Genomic DNA, 20,471 nt, shown 5'->3' with positions numbered 1-20,471 from the left:
TCATCAACTCTTTTAGCCAAGTAAAACCACCTCGGCTAAGAGGGCTTCCCAGTACTTGGCGTTGTACGCCTTGAGCAAGTCATCCGGCTCCATTTTGACGCTCAGAAGGTGGTCGACTTCTTTGGGTGTTTTAGTGTTGGTTTTGAATTGGGTCACGAACACCTCTGCCATCTGTTGCCACCTATCGATACTTTCCTTCAGCAGCTCTCGAACCACTTCAAGCCCAACTCACCCAAACTTGATGGGAAAATAAGGCATATAAGGGCGTCATTTCCCCTGTAGCCAGCCATGACCTGCTAGAAGTGGCTCACGTGCATGTATGGATCTGTTTTTCCATCGTAAAACGTAAACTTGGGCTGGTGGAAGCCTGCAGGGAGCGGTGTGGTTTCTATCTCGAGAGAGAAAGGAGTGGCACTTAGCCTCGCCAAGTCCCTATCCACAGGCACATGTACAACTGGGTGTGGTAACGGCATTATGACCTCTTCACTGGCACGACCTCCGTGGGATAACCTCTGCAACATTGGCACCTTTTGTGCCTTCCGCCGGTGCGCTCATTCTTTCAAGATGTCTCACAAGTCCTCCAGACGGGTGGAGTAAGAGTACCACGACGTCCTTGATGGACACAAGGGACGATAGCTGCTACCCGTGCGCATGACTTCTCTTCCGGCCGGTCAGAGTCACTAACCTTATAGCTTTTGGTGATGGAAAGGGAAGGTATCCGTCGTTGGTTCTGGCTGCCTGAACGGTGGGGTTGGGTGCGCTCACTGTGGTTACCCACTCCAGCAATACCTTTTCCTTTGACTTGTCGGTTCAGTGCCTCAATCTTTGCTGCCATCCTCCGAATGATGGTGTCTTGCTCTCTCAACTTATGCTCCAAGCGCTGAGCGTGAGAATTTTTTCTCCGCCGGTGCCCGTCTGGACTCCGTGAATGGTTAGTGCTCCTTGTGCGCTTGTCTCGAACATCTCTAGGGAGCCCCTTGGAAGAGGTCTCTATGCCAACCATGGTCGGAATGGTTGGTGGGCCGTCTCTCCTCCGAACAGACTCTGGAGTGATGTCGTCGATAGCGGACAGTGAATGTCATCGTTGTTTGCCATGAAAGATGATCGTACAAGCTTGGAGGACAAGGTTTTGTCTATTAAAATATTCCCACAGACGACGCCAATTGTGCGGGGAGCAAATATTCTCTTGCTTCCGTACTCCTCGCTGTCCAAGCTCTTCCTTACTTCGAATGACGTCGTTTAACCTGAGAACACAACGATGGTGAGCTACCTGGTGAGTGGTTGTCAGAAAATCCCTCCGACGATGAAGTTAGCGCACAGAGAGAGAGGGGGGGAGAAAAGAGAAAGAGGGGACAAAGTGGTAGGTAAGCTCTGATCAGAAGATGTTCCAGACCTGTGTATGGTGGCGTAGCATCGTTTATATAGTTTCTGCGCGCGCTTCTACTTTCATTCCCCTCTGGACGCGTGGAACTACTCCTCTTGCGTTCTCTCCTGTGTCAGCGCTAATAAAGCTAAACACCAAATGACGAAATCGCCAAATGGTATTGACGCGTACAGACAGCGGAATCTTCTTCCTGCAGTCTCGTCACGTCGTGTAATACTTCCCACCAAGATATGCTTAGTGCGGCGCCACGCCATCACCTTATGACCGTGCTACTTGTCTGGTCTCATCGATAATTCTTGATCGTGGACTCAACCAAGCTCCACAGTCACAACCGAGCTCCTGTTCAATCGCATCTGGTCTTCCAAGGACAAACTCTATCCGACTCGCATGGCGCACATTTTCGAGCCGCACTAGTACCTCAAACTCACTTCACAGGACTGGGCTGATATCCCGTCCCAATACGTGCCACGTGCCTGACCTTGCTCAAAACTCGCTCGAACGTGTGGGTTGTTTCTTCCGAGCATGGACTCGACCAGACTACGTCTTCGGTCCTGCATGCTCCCGATATTTGACCGAGTAAAGACCCAGACTCCGGCCCAAACTGGCTCGGCCCATTATCAAGTCATAAATCTCCCTCTCAAAATGTAAAGAGATGTATTCACAATTTTTCCTTATAATTATGTACAATCTTAGAAAGAATGAAAGTTTGACTCAACCTATATATTATGTATATAATATCTATATACATGTACTTATTACATATATATCATCTTTTATCTTATTTAACTTTGTTCTTAGAGATGAAAAATACTTTATAAATGGATTAGATAAAACATTTGAATTCGCACTACAAGAATTAACACTTTTGGCAACAAAAAAATTGGTCGCTAAAAGTCTATTTTTGGTCGGCAAAAGTTATCCGCGATCAAATTTTTTGGTCGCTACTTTGGTCGCCAATTGAGGGTCGGCAAAAGTAATTCGCGACCAAAATTTTGGTTGGTCGGCAAAAGTCGGATTTGCCGACTAAATTTTTGGTCGCGAAATATATCATTACTGCGACTAATTCATTTAGTCGCTAAAACACTTTGGTAACGAAAAGTGATATTTTCCCGACCAAAAAGTTTGGTCGCCAATTATCACATTCAACGACCAAAACGTTTGGTCGCCAATTGTGACATTCCGCGACCAAAAATTTTGGTCGCCAATCGTGACATTCCGCGACCAAAAAGTTTGGTCGCCAATTGTGACATTCCACGACCAAAAAAGGTTTTGGTCGCCATTTGTTACTTTTCGCGACCAAAACTTTTGGTCGGCAAAAGTGAGTTTCCACGACCAAGAGCTATTTTGGGCGGCAATAGATGTATTTTTTGCGACCAAAACTCTTGGTCGGCAATTGTCATTTTTTGCGAAAAAAAATTATTTATTTGTCGCGACTAATAAATTGGTCGCCAAAGCAGGAAAACAATACACTTGTAATTCCTAATAATTTATTCAATCCATAATAAACCTATAATTTTAAAGCATCACTCAAATTAACTGAATCATTAACATTCGACACAATACATAATTCATTAACATTCGATTTATTAAATTTCTGTCAAACAACCAGACATTGTTCCAATTCAAACTGAAACAACCAGACATCCCCACCATGGTGTTCCACCAGACATTGTTCACACAAAAGAATGACAACCAAAGAATCCAACAACACCTTTCTAAACTGTCAAACAACCTACTTCCAAAATTTCTTAAATTTCCAAAAACACTAGTGTACATTATATACATCCTATTTATAAAACTACATTCCAATTCAAACTGAAACACCCTAGTTTTAGCAAGAACAAAAAGAAACAATTCTACGAGTAAATAATATGTGGAAGCTTTGACTAAAACAAGAACTCTGTGTCAGAAACTTCGAGGACATTGTGGACGCCAATAGGGTTCACACCTGGCCGGAAAGCATTTCCTTCAATATACCTGTGACAACATTTAATCAATTAGCATTTCACCTAGTGTTGGGTAATTGCAATTTGCTTGTACTGATTGAAGACAGAAACTCACATTTCTTTCAAGAAAGTGTGCTTATAGAATGCATCCGGGATTCTCCTAGTAAATTGATTATGATCTAGGTACCTGCAATGAAAGCAAGCTTAAGATGCTGTCCCATGCCTACCCAAAAAAAAGATGCTGTCCCAGATACACAAAAGCACAAAGATGCAAAAAAAGGGGAAAAGCAAATTAAAGAAGGGAAAAAAAAGGCATTAATTGTGATAAAAACAACAGTTAAAAGCCATGAATCAAAGCCATAAAGGGATGAGGAAATCTTCTCAATATTCAAGATTGGGTCACAGATGTCAAGGAACGAAACAAAGTGTATCGATTAACTAGGAATCCTAACTCAACCTTGGTTCCACTAACAAACTTGTCCTGCAAATCCAAATAACTTTTCAATATGCAATTGTAATATTGACCACTAGCAAAATTGCCCGTGCCTAAAGGTACTTCATCAGTAGGGAAATAACACCAACCGTTAGATTTATTCAATCTTAACCCCAAACTATAGCACACAACATTTTTCAAAAACTGATGTGTTTTATTATATAGATTTTTCTTGTCCTTCTTGTCATGAAGACATGATATGTGACTATTTCAAACCATACAATCACATCAGCCAAATTGTGATCCAATGAATAGTATGCCCAGAAAGTGTAGCTAAAAAAGTCTAGACTTAAAATCCGAACTGCCAAATTATGTGTATTGCTCTTAGAAAGAGGAAATTCCTCTAGATACATTGCAAAAATAGAACTTCTCATACATAACTGGATCACATTTGTAGAGTGGACAGAAAAATCAAAAATAAACTTACAAGGAATGGTATGCTGTAGTATGCTAACAGTTTTTCATCCGTATATAACAAAGAGTTTTTCATCAACAACAACAGTTTTTCATATATAACAAAGATCTCATCTGTATGCTATAGTATGCTAACAGTTTTTCATCAACAACAACAAATGAGTATATTTGCAGGTACATTAATAGGATTTTAATCAAATAATCGAAGTATTTGGTTGGTTACTACCCTTGCATTGAATGCAACAATGTATTGCATCTTGAAACAATCATTTTGAGGACATTTACCCAACCTGGTTTTGCAGTAAAGCTTCATCATTGAGCAAGAAATGGTTTGAATGTCATCAACACCCCGATTATTTCGATTACATTCAGGAGGAAGAAAACCATCTGGTCACCTGCATTCAGATGAACAAATACAACTAAATATAGATTTCAGAAGCAATAAAATGAAAAACACAATAATCATTGAAAAACAAATTTTTGGCAGATGTAAACGCTGGTTACGGAGTTACTGTGTTGTGTTTATGAATCGGGCTGCTTTCAAATTGCATTATTAACAATTTTGGCAAAATCAATAGCTAACTCCACACTTTGTTTTGCAAAATAAGGATAAAAAGAGACATGGCATGGTTGAGTGATCAAATGAAGTAGGATAGATTTATTGAAACTAAAGAATAAAAGAATTACTTCAAACCAATAAAAGAATCAAAAGAAAATTTTCCAAATTATGAGGGAACACTTCAAAACAATATCTTCAGGAAGTAGATAACCAAAACCACATTGATATGGCAGTACTTGTGAAATTAGAAACCAGTGTTTGTAGAGACTTGAGAGCCTGACACCATTTTGTGCATCCGAAATCATACCCATGTCATGATCTGTAACTCAATTCAACTAATCTTAAAGGAGGACGACCCAATGCACGAAGTTTCCACTAAAGCAGGGTCTGGGAAGCATAAGATATAAGCAGCCTTACCCCCACTGGGGACGCTAACAGCAATTCTTATCATGGGGGCAAGCCTCTCTTTGAATTGAACACTAGACATATGGTTTGAACACTAGACATATGTTTTGTTCATCATGTATAAAAGCACAAAGGGCACTAACATGATTGCCAACAACACGGCCTAACCCTAGCCTTGCCATTAATGAAGTCGACTTTCCCAATCAGTGATACCTACAGTACTACCGGATGCTTCCCTCATCATAAAACCAACATGAAATGCAATGGTGATGATGGTAATTAATACAAGCTATGATAGAAGCCATTGTAACACCTAGTTTGCCCAGACCACAGATCATGCTGCTTTTTCCACCATAACACTACAATACTGCCACATAGTTCATTCATTATGTCATCATCATCATTTTATTGCTTCTTGTGCTGTCACCTGCCAGGACACCAGACTACCAATTGTTGTTGATGGGTTCAAAACGAAAGTATTCTCAAAATTAAGCCACAATTCAATGAGTCAACCCAGTTTGTGGAATCACCTACTGGGGGTGACTTTCCTGTTCCAAAACCGTGATTTCGTGGTCAAGAGAAAAAACCGAATCATTATCACATTTCTTGTCAAGATAGAATCACAATTCCAACTATGATGGAATCACTCTAAAGGAACCAACCATCAAAACATGATTCTTTGGACAAAAGACACAGAAATCGAAAGAACAATTGGCCATGATGATCAAAAGCAACCTCATATGGGAATGAATGTTAAGAAACAACTTAATATATTCATTATGTTTCTTAAACCAATAAAGTCAAAATAGGCAACTATAGGAATGTGTGTGATCTCAGATAAAGAATGTCCGACGCAGTGTAGCCAACCGAAATTCAATAAATGGACTTAGTGGAGAGTTGTTGCCTGGAAGGAAGGCAGCAACCTGACGCCGTTGTGCCCAAGAAAAGCTGCATAGATCATTGAGACTAATTAACAAATCCAATATATATATCAATTCATATCACACAAGTACTTTATAATCAACTAAGAATCATTGATATGACACCATACGGACATGCTAATGAAATAGTTTCCAAAAGAATCAGGACAGGTATTACACAAATTTCACTTTTCCATAACAAATAAATTTATATCAAATAATTCCTTATATGCTTTTATAAATTGGAAAAGAAATGGAGATACAAAGTTCATTAGGTTTAGAAGTTCCAAGTATTCATAGATAAGGTGGGAGCCAAAAGTTCCACAGGTTTAGGCTTTAAAATATTAAAATCCCAATGGTAGGATTAAAATGTACAAATTCATACTTCTTTTTGCTTTCTTTTTTTATTTTATTTAAAATTATGCCAAGACCCTAGAAGTGGCTTACACGTGTTCAACTAGTAAACATGTGTCCAAGGTATAAAAAAACATAAAAGATGGCTAACATAATTAAGTGAGCACTCACACTGCTCCTCCAGCAGCTGGACCAACAGCTTTAAAAAGTGACATTGCAGTCATAGCTATGCCATTTGCTGCTCCTCTTTGGTCTTGGTCCTATTGTTATAGTATCAGGTATTCAAGAAACCAAATAAAAGACATTAGATGGGTAGAGGGAAAAATAATCAAAAGACAATAAGTAAAACTCAGAGGAGAAGAAAAATTACCACGGCATTGTTTTGCAGTATGAACGTGCTAGTAATAATAGTTATCTGGTGAAAGTGAAAAGTTGTGAGATAAATATTTAATTATTGAAAAGAGAAGATGGGATAGTATTTCTGAAACTAAGACTATAAAGCTCACTGAAAGAAATATGCTCCTCACAGGTTGACGACAAGATCATGTGCTAACATGATGAGCATGGTGTGCAACATTTTGATAACTTATGTGTCAACTTATAATGATCTTTTCAGATTCATGGAAGTTAAGAACATTACCTTGAATTATTAGCATTAAATCATTTACATCTACAAATACATCTATCACAATTTTTCCCTTTCCAATCCCATATTTTCAAAACATGGATGATTGATGAGCAATAGCAATTCCCCCCAAAACCCATTTCACAACCTTCCCATCCAACATAAGAAGCACAAACACGGACAAATGACATGACATAGACACGCCAACATGACAATTTTCAAAAAACACAGGGCACAACATGTGAGGGACACATGCAAAATATATAATTAATATATTTATGATATATATTTCATTCAAAGATAACAAAAATTTACAGCATAACACTAATTTTTATAGTTTTTTGAGGGATTAATAGATATAAAACCATATTGTTTTTCTTTCTTATCATAGAATTCGAAGTTTTTTTGTTCAAACTTGTGTGTATCTAAGAGATAGGCACGTGTGTGCCCTAAATGTCCCAAACATGTCTGCGTCTACGAAAACTTTAAAAATAATAGGACGCATTTGGGCATGTGTCGGACACATGTCGGGAAGTGTTCTTCGAGTATTGTTGTCCGACACGGACGCACCACCTTCTTATAATTGTCCATGCTTCTCAGCTTCGTATAAATACTAACAACAAATCAAAATTGCTATAATACTTAGAAAGGTTAAGACAGAATTTGCAAGGTTTGAATGGACTTACAGATAATATATTCTTTGCTATGGAAGCGCAATTTAACAACAGTAAGAGGCTGAATCCAGTTAGCATGGTCAAATAGGGGTAACATGTCAATAGAGAAAGTTGAAATACCAACAGGCCAAAACCTGAAAAATGAATAAGAATTCAGCAATCCAACCTTCAATACAAGTTCAGTAATACATGGATAGACATGTTAGGCAGAGAACCATCTGCAGATGGGGATGGAGGGGAAGCACACTAGTATTTTCCTAATAGACATATGAGTAAAATTAATTTCCTTACATTTGTTTTATAAATTCAAGATCCAGACATAACAAAAGAAATGGGTGGCTCAGACTAGAAACATCAACGAGACTTGAGCCCAAGCTGAATACATGGGAAAGGGGCGTCTGAACCACTAAAATTGGTTGCCTAAATTGTTTGCAAAACCAAAAAGAAAAACAACTTAGTCTAATTCCCTGGGTCTCAATCATTTTTAAAAACAACTCTTGCACACCAAATTTATTTTTCTTATGGTTTTTGTTTCATTTCATCTTTGCAATTGAACCAGAGAGAACCACGGCCAGGGATAATGGAAAAAGGGCAGAAAATTAAAACAAAATAATATAGAAAGACTTTTATTCTTATAGTTAACATTAAAATATTTCAAATTCAAAAAATATTTACTACGAGTCTATAAACACATCAAGAACAACAATTTTAATTTTATTTCCATTATCAAGATATTTGAATGATCAACAAAAACACTTCATTAGCACTTAACACGTGGGGACTATTTTAATACTTTGTATTCTAAGTCTTCCATTGTTTGATACTCTATTTTTTTATTGTTAAAAAGAAAAAGTATAGAGGCAAGATTGAACTTAGTGTTTATCAGTAACAAAAATACATTGGGAGTGGGTGGCAGGGGAGGTGAGGAGGGAGGGAAGTGGCAGATGGTGATGGGAGAAGTGGGTTGTTTAGGGTTAGGATTTTTTCCCTCTCATTTTGTCTTTCTGGATAAAAATGGAAGGTGGACGATTAACAGACCTAATGAGAGGGGCAACCTTTACTTTCTGTAGAAGCAGACTACTAGGAGAGCTGACCAAGGAAGGACATCAATCTAAAAGCAGCAAATAAGTGGCGCTAAATTTTGTTATATAACTTTCTAAACACAATGAAGTGTCATTTATTCCTTTAAATACTAATGAACATGGAAAACATGAAAAAAAAATAGATTTAATTGAAGAATGTGCCTTTAAGCTTATGAGATTTTTATCGTACAGGAAATTAATCTGGACATGGTCAAATCTAAATCGTTGAGTAATATCTACCACTCTACCTGTTACAGCAAGAACAACCCCAACATTGTCACTTGTATAGCTCAAGCCCCCATTCTTTCTAGGGCTCTTAGCCCATAATGAGAATATCTGCAGAAAAAAATTGGTTGCCAATGATACCCAATGAGAAAATTAGAGACAAAAAGACAAAAGCACTCTGGTCAATGTATAGGTAGTAAAAAAACACTTGCACAAATAATTACTTTGAAGATGACACTAATATTACCTCTACCTGGCATTATTAAGATTTAGAGAAAGGTAGTAACTCTTGACAATTATTGATTCTGATGTGCATGACATAACGTTTAATTAACAGTTCACCAAGTGTTAGAAAATACAAAAACAAATCTGCCTTCAGATAAAAACATGAATAGGCAAATGGATAAAAAATAAAAGCATGAACAATTTTACCATCTTGTTGCCAAAAGTAGAACCTCAGACCTTGCAGTTATCAGATTACCAAAAAATATTTTCAAGGGGGAAAGTCATAGTAAGGTCAACGTTCCCTTCTATTATCAAACTTCATTACACAAAACTAACTGATTCAATCAAAATGAATTCTTGTTTGTTTTGACTACAATGTTATGGATGACCTGACAACTCTATTTCACATCAGCTAATCTAGTAGCTAGTCAAACTTCATTACACTTATTTAGATTACACTACTAGAATTTAAAATACTTCAATGCACCCATTCCAAAATATGAATCGCCAGGGTTAGTGTTTTCTGGTAACACTGTGCTAATCCAATTGGAAAATGATTGTTGAGCAAAAGCTTAATTATCAACTCAATCAAATCCCAAAAGCACATAGTGAATTCACAATTTTACTGTTACCACAACATATAAATAAATACTAATCAAACAAATAACTGCAAAAAACCAAAGAAATAAACGAAACCGTAAACCCTAATTTCATGAAATTAAAGCAAATACTTGAGACCCAGCAAGCTCCTCAAACTGCTTAACCTAATCCTCCATCATTGGATCCTTTCCGAAATCGTCTGCAAGGGGTTTCGAGCCCGTGACAGACTCGAGTCCCCTGACAGCCTCCCTAGTCTGCTCTCTAAGCTTATCAAGAGCTTCCGAAACATGAGATTCTTTGGAAACCTTTTGCTTGCCCTTTTTCTTACTTCTCAAGTCAGGCAAACCCATACCCAAGCCTTGAACCTCACTACTAGGCATAATACAACTCTCATGTTTCTTCATTTCGCCATCTCCACTCCTGAAATCAAAGGGCAAAGCTATCAACATATTTATATATACGTATACATATATGTATATGTATATGTATATGAGGAGAGAGAGAAAGAGAATAATACCTTTGAGTGTGAACAGAAGAAGTAAGATTGGAGATTTTGGAAATCATCCAAAGCGCCTGAAATGATTCAATGGTGATTAGAACTCATGTAAATACATACATATACATGTATATACATATACATAGAGAGAGAGAGAGAGAGAGAGAGAGAGAGATTGAATTTCTTACTATCGAGGAGCTGGTCTAAAACAGAGTGTTCCGCCATTAGCTTACAATCTCTCTCTCTCTCTGCCTCTCTATTATCTATCTCTCTGTTCTTCTGTGTATGTATAAGTTGATTGAAGATCCAAGAGAGACTCCGAATGATTGATTCAATGTGCCTAGGGTTCGAATCGAACGCAAAGACGAGAGAGAGAGAGTGGTTCGGTGTTGTTTGTTCGCTTGTCTCGCACCTATTTCAAAGAGAGATGAGAGAGGAGAAAATGAAAAAGTGTGAGCTAACAGATTCTAAAGATAAAAAATTTCAATTCCCACCCCACGTTTCAAAATTCCCTCCCAAATTTTTGGCGACCAAAATATCAGATTAGTCGCAGAAAATGTACCCTTTGCCGACAAATTTTTTTAGTTGCCAAATCTCAATCAACGGCGACTAAAATATTAGTCGCTAAAAGTACTAATTTGGCGACTAATTTTTTTTGGTTACTGAAAATAAGTTTTTAGTGACCAAATTTTTGGTCGCCAAAAAAAATGTGACCTTTCGCGACCAAATTTATAGTTGGTCGGCAAAAGCATACCACTTTCTGCGACCAACTTATTTTTTGGTCGCCAAAATATATTCTTCTGCGACCAATAATATTTGGTCGCCAAAAATAATGATCATTCACGACTAATTAATATTTGGTCGCCAAATGTCATTTTTTTGCGACCAAAATTTTTTTGGTCTGCAAAAGTGGTCGCCAAATGTCATTTTTTTGCGACCAAAATTTTTTTGGTCTGCAAAAGTGGTCGCCAAATGTGTAAATCCTTGTAGTGGCGTAACCTTTGTATACTTCTATCTTATGACAAAATATCATAATTATTAAACTAGCAACATCATTTTATATTTAAGTTATGATATACATATTATTATATATTTTTATTAGTTAATGGACTACATGGCGGGTTTATAATTAGTCGTTTTATTTTTTATACATATATATTTTTTGCATTTAGGAATTTAATTTTAAATTTTTTTTTTTTTTTTTTTACCGGCAAAGAGAATTTTATTGATAATAATCAAAATAAAGGATTACACATCAATAAAAGCATGGAAAAAAAAATTGTATTATGGTTGAACAATAATATCCGAACGAAGTTGACACCTTGAAGACAACACAATCATATGCACCTTCATGAAATAAGCTACACAGCGGATTGTTTTGGAAAGATAGTTAAAAATTGACTTTTTGATTTTTTTAAAAAAAAATTCACTATTTTATGTAAAATGTAATGTGACTCAAAATTAGTTAAACTCTAACTTTTAGCTTTTTATACATGTTGCCAAACTAAGGCCAAAACACCTAACTGTAGTGGATCAAACAAAAAGAACCCAAAACAGATCCACACACCGAAACGTCATCAACACCCAGCAATCTTTTTGGTCTTCAAAATCCTTACCACCTCGATATGCTGCACAAAATCAATGATAGAAAAGCCAGTAAAACTTGAGTTAACCGAACACCAATGAGCCAAGAGCACTTTAATTTCATCAACCAAAGGAGCCCAACATTGTTGATTATGGTTAAATTCACTGCATCATTCCTAGATAGCCAAATCTTCCAACATACCCCTGCAAATATGGGTTCCCAAATAATTCTTTTAAAACCTCTAAGCTTTGAGTGTAACCACCAACACACTAGAGAGGATAATGACACAGGACAAACCCAAGAAATACCCTACCACTTGAGAATTGCATACCAAATCAGCCATGATCGCCGCAATGCAAAAGAATGCGGTCCCCAGATTCATTTTCGAACCCACAAAACACACAAAATCTATCAGCCCCTACAGGCAGAATCAAGTCTAAGTCTTGGGAATTTAATTTACACTCGAGTCTAAGTTGAATTTGGCATTTTTGTATGTTTAGTATTTTCCTACAACTTTCTTTCTATCAAGTTAAAGAGTAATTTTATATAAACAAAAAATGAGTGAAGAATAATTAGTCTTAATGTAAATCTGTCATTTTAAAATAATGAGTAAGTGAAAATAATGTTTAATTATAGATAACCCCTTACATCATTTAATGATCCGGAAAGAATCACCTTAATTGTTAAAATGATTTTTTTTTTTAAATTTTAAATAAAAATAAATTTACGTTACTATTTTAGAACTATTGAATAATGTAATGAAAATCTTACATTACAATTATGTATTGGAACCGATTTCAAAGATAAATTGTGTAAAAAATAAAAATTATCATACAAAAATTCCTGCATTTCATGCGCAAATTAGGAAATGTAAAATCCATGCACTGCAGGATCATGTTGATACACACATTTGCATAAGCATAACCAATCCAAAACTTTTCTTCACTGCGTCAACAAGAAGGAGAGAAGATAAAGAGTCCTTTTTCGATCTCTAAATAAATTCGGAAATCGCTTAAGAGTTTTTACAGCAAATGCTTACATTTTGATGGGAAGGGCTTCGCTTCATGGACTTACCACCACCAGTACCTCTACTAGGCTTCTTGTTTGTATTATTATTGTTGTTATTATTATTCTTATTATTAGCACCACATTTGATGCTGAATTCAATCCCGTACACAAAGCATGAAAACAGGCCTCCATCAGAGTGCCGCCGTGAATGGTTGCTGTCGTCCCTGTTGGAATAATGGTCCACCGTCCCTGGAAACTCTGTCCGCCATCTTGCCACCTTTGATTTGTACCCTTTGGCCTTAGCCTCTTCAATTGTCAAATCCTCTAATATGGAGGAGCTTTCTCCATCCTCTACTTCGCCTCCTCCTCTTGAAACCATCCTTTTTTCCTCTGTTGTTGTTGTTGTTGTTGTTGGCGATGGATACAACCCCTTTGCGATTGCTGCAGCTACAACTGACGCTGATGGTCCCACGTCCGAGCAAAGCTCTGATCCGTTCCCGTTCACCGCTGACCCATTGTATACAGACCCATTTATCATCGAACCAATGCATAGAGAACCACCTTTAGAAGAAGGAGGGAAATCGTCAGAGTTGATATTGTCTTCAGATTTGTCACTCCGCGAGCGCCAAAGTTGTATCTTTGCATTTAATCGTTCTTTCTCTTCTTGTGTTGCTCCTTCTGCTTCTCCATTGGCAGCGGCTGAGGGACTAGGATCTGAATACATAGGAATGCATCGCATGGTGTTATCAACAAGCGAAACACCCATGTTAAGAATCCCTTGTGGATTACCTGAAGCACGACGAACCTGAAGCGCCACAAATCGGGTGCTAATGAAATTGTTTTTTTTTCTTGAAGATGGAGGGATGAGATTGTTTATGAGAACTCGTACGGTTCCAACGAGGTTGTGACGGAACCAGGAGGCAGTGTAAATCTCGACCATGACTGATGAGGCGTCGGAGCTCAGGAACTCGTCGTCCACACAGAACACAAACTTGTCGTTCCAGGTAGGGTTGGCATGGCCGTGGTTGTCAACGCGCGTGGTTAACTTGCGGTCCTGGTGAACCCATACCACCGCGTAGGTTCGCATTGATTTGGAGACGGGTGCAAGGTCTTGGGCGGATATGATAGTGATTTCCAAGACTTGGATTGCCGCTTGCTGGGGAATTGAGGTGGAGGTGGAGGTGGTCGTGGTGGTGGTGATGGTGGAATTGGTGGTGGAGGTGAAGTTGGTGGAGGAGTTGGCGGCGGTGGTGGTGGTGGAGGAAGGGGTCTTGGTTCCCATAGCGGCCGATTAATCAGGAGAATGAATGACTTGAAAAAGATAAATGATAGAGAGACCTAAGGTGGTAAGAAAATTAATATGAGAAATTACAATTATGAGAAATTATTCTGTTTTTTAATAATTTTAATTAGACTGTGTGTTGTTTTAATTTTTTTTTAAAATTATTTTATATAATATATAACCGAAAACATAAAAAATAATAAATATATAATCAATAAAATTACAGAAATATTAGGTATCATGAAAAGTCTTTCATAAAAATAATCATGAAAAATTTGTGACATTTGAATTACACATAAAATAAAACACTATACACTAATCAAAGTAATCTAAAAATCACAAACCTTTTATAATTATTTTCATAAAAAAATTTTCATAATCCCATATTTCCCATCAAATTATAAAAATATACCACCTAAAATATGCAGCAGACGTTTTCAATTGTCGATACGTTGGGTCTCGTTGATCCTGGGGTGATTGCGTGCTTCCAGGAATGGCGGTTATGGATGATAGTTTTGGACCACTGACTCCCCCTTTGTTGACTTTTGACAGCAAATTATAAATAATTATAGTATATTATTTTCAATTAAAAAACTTTTGACATCCAAAATTTTTATTGGTTTAGGAATAAATTATTTAACTATTTTTTTAGTTTTTAAATTAAAATATGAGTCGAAAAAAATTGAAAATTAATATATTTATAATATTTTTAATTTTTTATGAAAAATTTTACAAATAGTACAGAGAAAAATAAAATTTTGATTTTTTTTTTTGGTGTGTATAATCTTTGACTTTTTTATTTTTTATTTTTTAGTATTTTTTTTACTATTATCTAAAAGAAAAATTGCATATCAGTGATAAGACGAAAAAGAAATTACAAAATTATGAAAAAATTATTCCTTTAATTAGTCAAATTAATAAATTTTACCATTGATTTATAATTTATTTTGAAAGGTATCCAAACTTGCCTTACATGTTGGCCCTTGCAATTCATGGAATAACGTTTTTTAAGAAAAGTTGTATTTCTTAATTTTTAGAAAATTATTTTAAAAAGTATATTGCGACATATGCAATAATAAATAATAATTTTGTTCTACCGTGTTATAAAAACATATTTTAAATATATATATGTGATTATTTTAGTTAATTGTTCATATATATGTTGATGTGTACAAATGTATGTATGTATATTTTTTAAAAATATGCAAAGTATGCAATGTAATTTAGCTTTATCATGCTATAAAAGAATGTGAAATTCTATGGTACACAAACCATTAGGGTGTGTATCATATGTATCTTCAGTTACGATCTTTGAGTCAATAGTTATGACTTATTGTGTTATTAGTTATGACATACTCTGATATTACTTATAACAAAATTTTGGTTACGACTTAAAAGTTGTTTGGTTATACATCATGTGATATTTGGTTATAATTTAATCTTTTTTTATGACTTCCATAGTATTTAGTTACACCATTTGTGATTATCAAACTCACAAATGGCAAACGTGGCGTGATGCTAGCATATGATTGGACATGTATATTGGTGTCAACTTAGTTGATGTTTCTGTCATATGTAATTATATGCTTGCAATTCATTTTATTTTATTTTATTTTTTGATCGGCAAAAAAGCAACTATATTGATGAAATAGCAAAATACAAAGTACAAGAAAATTTACATAAATACAGAGAGGGAAGTGCAAAACCATGAAAACGAGCTAAATCATCCCAACTATGTTGGCACCAAAAAGCTCATCCTATCATTTGCTAGCACTCCAAGTTGGTGAGCAACCAACCAAAGCATAATAGCATGTCAGTCCACTACTAAGCAATCCAAGCATATCAGTATGGCAGCCCAAGCATCAACATAGCAATCCACAGCTAAGCAAACAGTCCAACAAAATAGAACCTGAACCAGTAACCCCACAAAAACAAGGCTAGCAGTAGAGCAAACTTGACAGCAGAGCAAGATAAACAGAAACTGAGGCAAAGCAGCAGCAATTCCACACAAACAGGGTTAGCAACAGAGCAAAACTGACAGCAGTGCAAACCTAATGAACAAAAGCCTACCAGACACACTAAATACAGCTTCTAACTTAATGTATATTAAACACAGACTCATTCACTGTGAACCTTGCCCAAATAAGTGAGTTTTCTTCCAAGGGGCCACTCTAACTATAATGAGCTTATAGAGATCTTCACAGATAAGATGCAGCCCATTTAACATACACTCATTCCAAAACATTGAGCAAGGGCAACCTCAGAGTATCTGCACACACTAACAAAACTCAAATGCCTACAATACACCCTCTTCCCCTGCACCAAACACCTCAGAACAACAACATATAGCAGAGAACACATTAAGTGAAATACTGAGCATGAGCCCCATAAGTGACTACAACCTTTCCAAAATGAAGCCACAGAGAACACACCTCTACACCAAAAGCCCAACAAGACAGTCCAACAGCAAAAGCACTAGTGAGCATAACAAAAGAACACACCAAAAACACCCCTACACCAAAAGAACACACCAAAAGCACTACTGAGCATCACATTCCAACAGAACAGAGCCTAGACCTGAACTTGGAGGAATAAATCTGTGTGAGTCCGTCCTTCATATAAAACTGATTCAACTTTCACTTTAAGTCTTTGCAAAGTGTTTGCATAATTCTTGCAGCAGCAACCGAGTAACAGATGAGCAATATCCGCATTTCAGTTCCCCTCCTAGTCTCTCTACAGCAGCACCAAAACATGCACCACACAACAGCATTCAACAGCATACAGCAGCAGACATGCCTCCTAACCCAGACAACCTCTCACAAGACAGCTGAAGCCACTGATACTAATGATATCAGAACCTCAACCACACAATCCAGAATAACAATCAACCTACGGCAGCATCAAGGTAAGTAACAGAACCAAAACCACGATTGCCCAATCACTTGATACACAACCTGATCTGTTGCACGTTTGAAAAGAACTGATTAATTGAGTAATCTCTTCTCACCAAAGTTGACTTCATCCACATGACTACTCTAACCTTAATGAGATCACAGAGCTCTTCTATATTGGGTTGTACCTTATTGAAGATAACATCATTTTTGTGCTTTCATACTAACCAAAACACTACTAATGGTAGTGTTTTTCAAATCTGTATTTCCCCATTTTTTAAACTTCCATCCATTCCACCACTGAAATAGGCATTCCACAGTGCCAGGAATAGCTCACTGTACTCCCTACTATTTGATGATACTAGACCAGACTTTCCAAACAAAGGGACAGTGTGGCATTATATGATTTAAAGATTCCTCCCCTGTTCTACATAGAACACAGCTTGGACCTATATTAGAATCAACGACCCCAATCTTTTTCAAAAAATCAAATGACTTTATTCTCCCTTTCCAGACCAACCAAGCAAAAAATTGGGATTTTGAAGAAGCATCATTGTTCCAGATTAATCTAGATAAGCTTTTTATAGGACCATAACTCAGCTCACACCAATTATAGGCTGCTTTTACATTGAAACACCCTGAACTTCCCTTCTTCCATATGATGCTGTCCAAAGTGTTCAAACAAAGAGCTGGACCAGATCCTAAACCATCCTTCAAAATTCTCAGTTCCTCCTCTCCCTATACCCTTAAATTCCTTCGAAACCTGAAAATCCAATCAACATAGCTTGCTTTTCTGTCCACTATCTCTTTCAATGTTACCCTTTTATCGATAGAAATACTAAATAGTCTCGGATATTTGTCTGTAAGACAATAACTACCCTTCCATGCATCCTCCCAAAACATAATCCTTCTACCATTCCCAGCTTTGATTTCAACATTCTCCTTAAAAAAATCAAAAAGCTTGGGATTAGATTGTGCCACTGATAAGATATCGCTTCAAATCCTTGTGCAAGTATAATCAGCCATAAAGAAAGGAGACCATTTACCACCCTCAGCTCCATACCGAGAACAAATCAATATCTTCCATAAAGCATTATCTTCAGCCCCAAACCTCCACCACCATTTGGCTAATAAACTTTCATTAACTGATTTAATGTTCCTTACTCCCAAACGTCCAAGTTTCTTGTTCACAGAAGCATCCTTCCATTTCACTAGATGTATCCTTCTCTTCAGATTAGTGCCATCTCAAAGAAAAGTTGATTGCATCTTATTTAGCTCCTTTATAATACCTTGAGGCATCCTAAACAAAGACATGCAGTAGACTGGACGGTTGGATAACACTGATTTAATTATTACCACCTTACCAGCAAAAGAGAGCATTCTTCTTTTCCATCCAGCTAATTTACTTTTGAACTTGTCCACCGCAGGTTTCCAAGTTTGCTTTTTTCTAGGATTAGCCCTTAAGGGAAAACCTAAGTACTTGAAAGGGAGCTTTTGGCTTGTGCAATTTAATCTTGAAGCAAATTCATCCACTATATCCTCTTCAATTCCCACCCCATTGACAACATTTTTATGATAGTTAATCTTAAGACTAGACACTACTTCAAAGCGTCTTAGAATCCTCTTCACATTTGTAACCTCCATCTAGTCAGCTTCACAAAATAAGATTGTGCCATCCGCAAACTGTAAATGAGATAAATTCAGGCCTTCAGCCCCAACCTTAACCTTTCTTATCAATCCAAGTTGTTTGGCTCTTGATAACAACATGTTAAGACCTTCAGCTGCGATGTTCAACAAAAATGGTGAGATTGGATCCCTTTGCCTCAAGCCTTTTTGGGGAAACACTTCCTCAGATGGGGATCCATTAATAAGAAATGAAATTCTAGCAAACATTAAACATGTCCTCATCCAATCCACCCATTTTGTCTCAAACCTAAACTTCCTCAACATATCAAACAAATATTCCCAATTTACTGTGTCATAGGCCTTCTCAAAGTCCAATTTTAGTATTAACCCACTTCTCTTGGATCTTTTCCACCATTATACCACCTCATTTGCCACTAATATCCCATCTACTATATTTCTTCAACTTAGAAATGCTGATTGGGTTGGACTAATAATACTTGGAATCACCATTTTTAATCTGCAGGCTAGGACTTTCGAAAGAATCTTGTAAATGGAGTTTATGAGACTGATTAGTCTAAAGTCTAGGATATTAGTTGGATTTTCCTTCTTGGGGATTAATGTTACAAAGAAACAATTCAATCCCTTCACCAACCGATCATTCTCATGGAACTCAGTCATAAACTGTATTATATCACTTTTCATTAGCTTTCAACCCTTTTGGATGCAAATCCAATTAAAACCATCTGGCCCAGGTGCTTTATTCCCATCACACTCTTTGATTGTAGCCCTAACTTTTGATTCAGAAAAATCCTTCAATAGCAACTCAGTTTGAGAGGGTTCAATGGTTTTAAATACACCTCCAATCTTAGGTCTACTCAACCAATTCTCAGCAAATGCTTCACCAAAATACCTTGCAACTTCTTGTTTCATAACTTCAGGTGTGTTGAAAGTATTACCCTTGATTGTGATAGAGTCCATCAGATTTCTATTCTGTCTCTGTGTAGCCATGATGTGGAAATACCTAGTATTCCTGTCACCTTTTAGAGCCCAATTTACCCTTGATTTCTGCATCCATACCTAATCCTTCATTTTTCTCAGCTTCCATATCTCTCATTCGATCTCTCTTCTACTTAATACTTCATGATCTTGCAAGGGCCTATCTACAGCAGCCAAATCCAGTGCATGCAATGCATCCTCTACTTCTTTGAGCTTAAACTCAACATTTCCAAACACTTCATTGTTCCATACTTTCAATGTTTCTTTCAAGGACTTCAATTTGATCTTGAGCCTATATCCAACCCAACCCTCCACCTGAGTGCTCGCCCTTACAGATTTTACCTTGTTCATGAAAATGGGATAAAGAATCCAAGCATTTAGGAACCTAAATGGCTTAGGTCCCCAATCCCTACCATCTTCCATAAAGATTAGAGGGCAATGATCTGATAACAACCGTGACAGACCCCATAATTTAAATGAAAACCATTCTAGCCATTCTGGACTAACAAGAAATCTATCCAATCTACTCCACCTCTCTTCTTCCTATAAGTTCCACCATGTATACTTTCTCTCAATCATGGGAACATCTATTAACCCCAAATTATTAATAAATTCATCAAACTTAATCATCCCCCTATCTCTTCTTATACAACCTTTCCTTTCAGCCACTATTCTAGCTTC

General features: G+C 36.9%; 3 protein-coding genes and 1 long non-coding RNA gene across 4 annotated transcripts; all 4 read right to left on the bottom strand.

Annotated features, from left to right (window-relative positions):
• Positions 1-4,363: 4,363 nt before the first annotated feature.
• On the bottom strand, positions 4,364-7,852 carry LOC145814134 (protein ZINC INDUCED FACILITATOR 1-like). The gene is made up of 5 exons (XM_082910661.1): positions 7,787-7,852; positions 6,846-6,890; positions 6,647-6,735; positions 6,106-6,149; positions 4,364-4,632 (listed from the first exon to the last, which is right to left on the bottom strand). Exons 1-5 carry the CDS (start codon positions 7,850-7,852, stop codon positions 4,550-4,552), a joined length of 327 nt encoding a protein of 108 aa, XP_082766787.1. The 3' UTR covers positions 4,364-4,549.
• A 2,140-nt stretch (positions 7,853-9,992) lies between these two features.
• Positions 9,993-10,840, bottom strand: LOC145814231 (uncharacterized). The gene is made up of 3 exons (XR_014357576.1): positions 10,591-10,840; positions 10,424-10,479; positions 9,993-10,326 (listed from the first exon to the last, which is right to left on the bottom strand). It is a non-coding gene; the product is annotated as an uncharacterized LOC145814231 (long non-coding RNA).
• A 2,159-nt stretch (positions 10,841-12,999) lies between these two features.
• LOC114272306 (uncharacterized) lies at positions 13,000-14,277 on the bottom strand. The gene has a single exon (XM_028213976.2). The coding sequence runs from the start codon at positions 14,275-14,277 to the stop codon at positions 13,000-13,002; it is 1,278 nt and encodes a 425-aa protein (XP_028069777.2).
• A 2,636-nt stretch (positions 14,278-16,913) lies between these two features.
• Positions 16,914-18,812, bottom strand: LOC145814133 (uncharacterized). The gene is made up of 4 exons (XM_082910660.1): positions 18,525-18,812; positions 18,208-18,395; positions 17,098-17,166; positions 16,914-17,010 (listed from the first exon to the last, which is right to left on the bottom strand). The coding sequence occupies exons 1-4, from the start codon at positions 18,810-18,812 to the stop codon at positions 16,914-16,916; spliced, it is 642 nt and encodes a 213-aa protein (XP_082766786.1).
• Between the last annotated feature and the right edge of the window lie 1,659 nt (positions 18,813-20,471).

Source organism: Camellia sinensis, unplaced genomic scaffold, assembly GCF_055761805.1.
Source record: "Camellia sinensis isolate YWXY unplaced genomic scaffold, ASM5576180v1 Unanchor1, whole genome shotgun sequence".
NCBI classification, from domain to species: domain Eukaryota; kingdom Viridiplantae; phylum Streptophyta; class Magnoliopsida; order Ericales; family Theaceae; genus Camellia; species Camellia sinensis.
The sequence above is the reverse complement of the archived record's forward strand: the minus strand, read 5'-3'. Positions and strand labels throughout refer to the sequence as shown.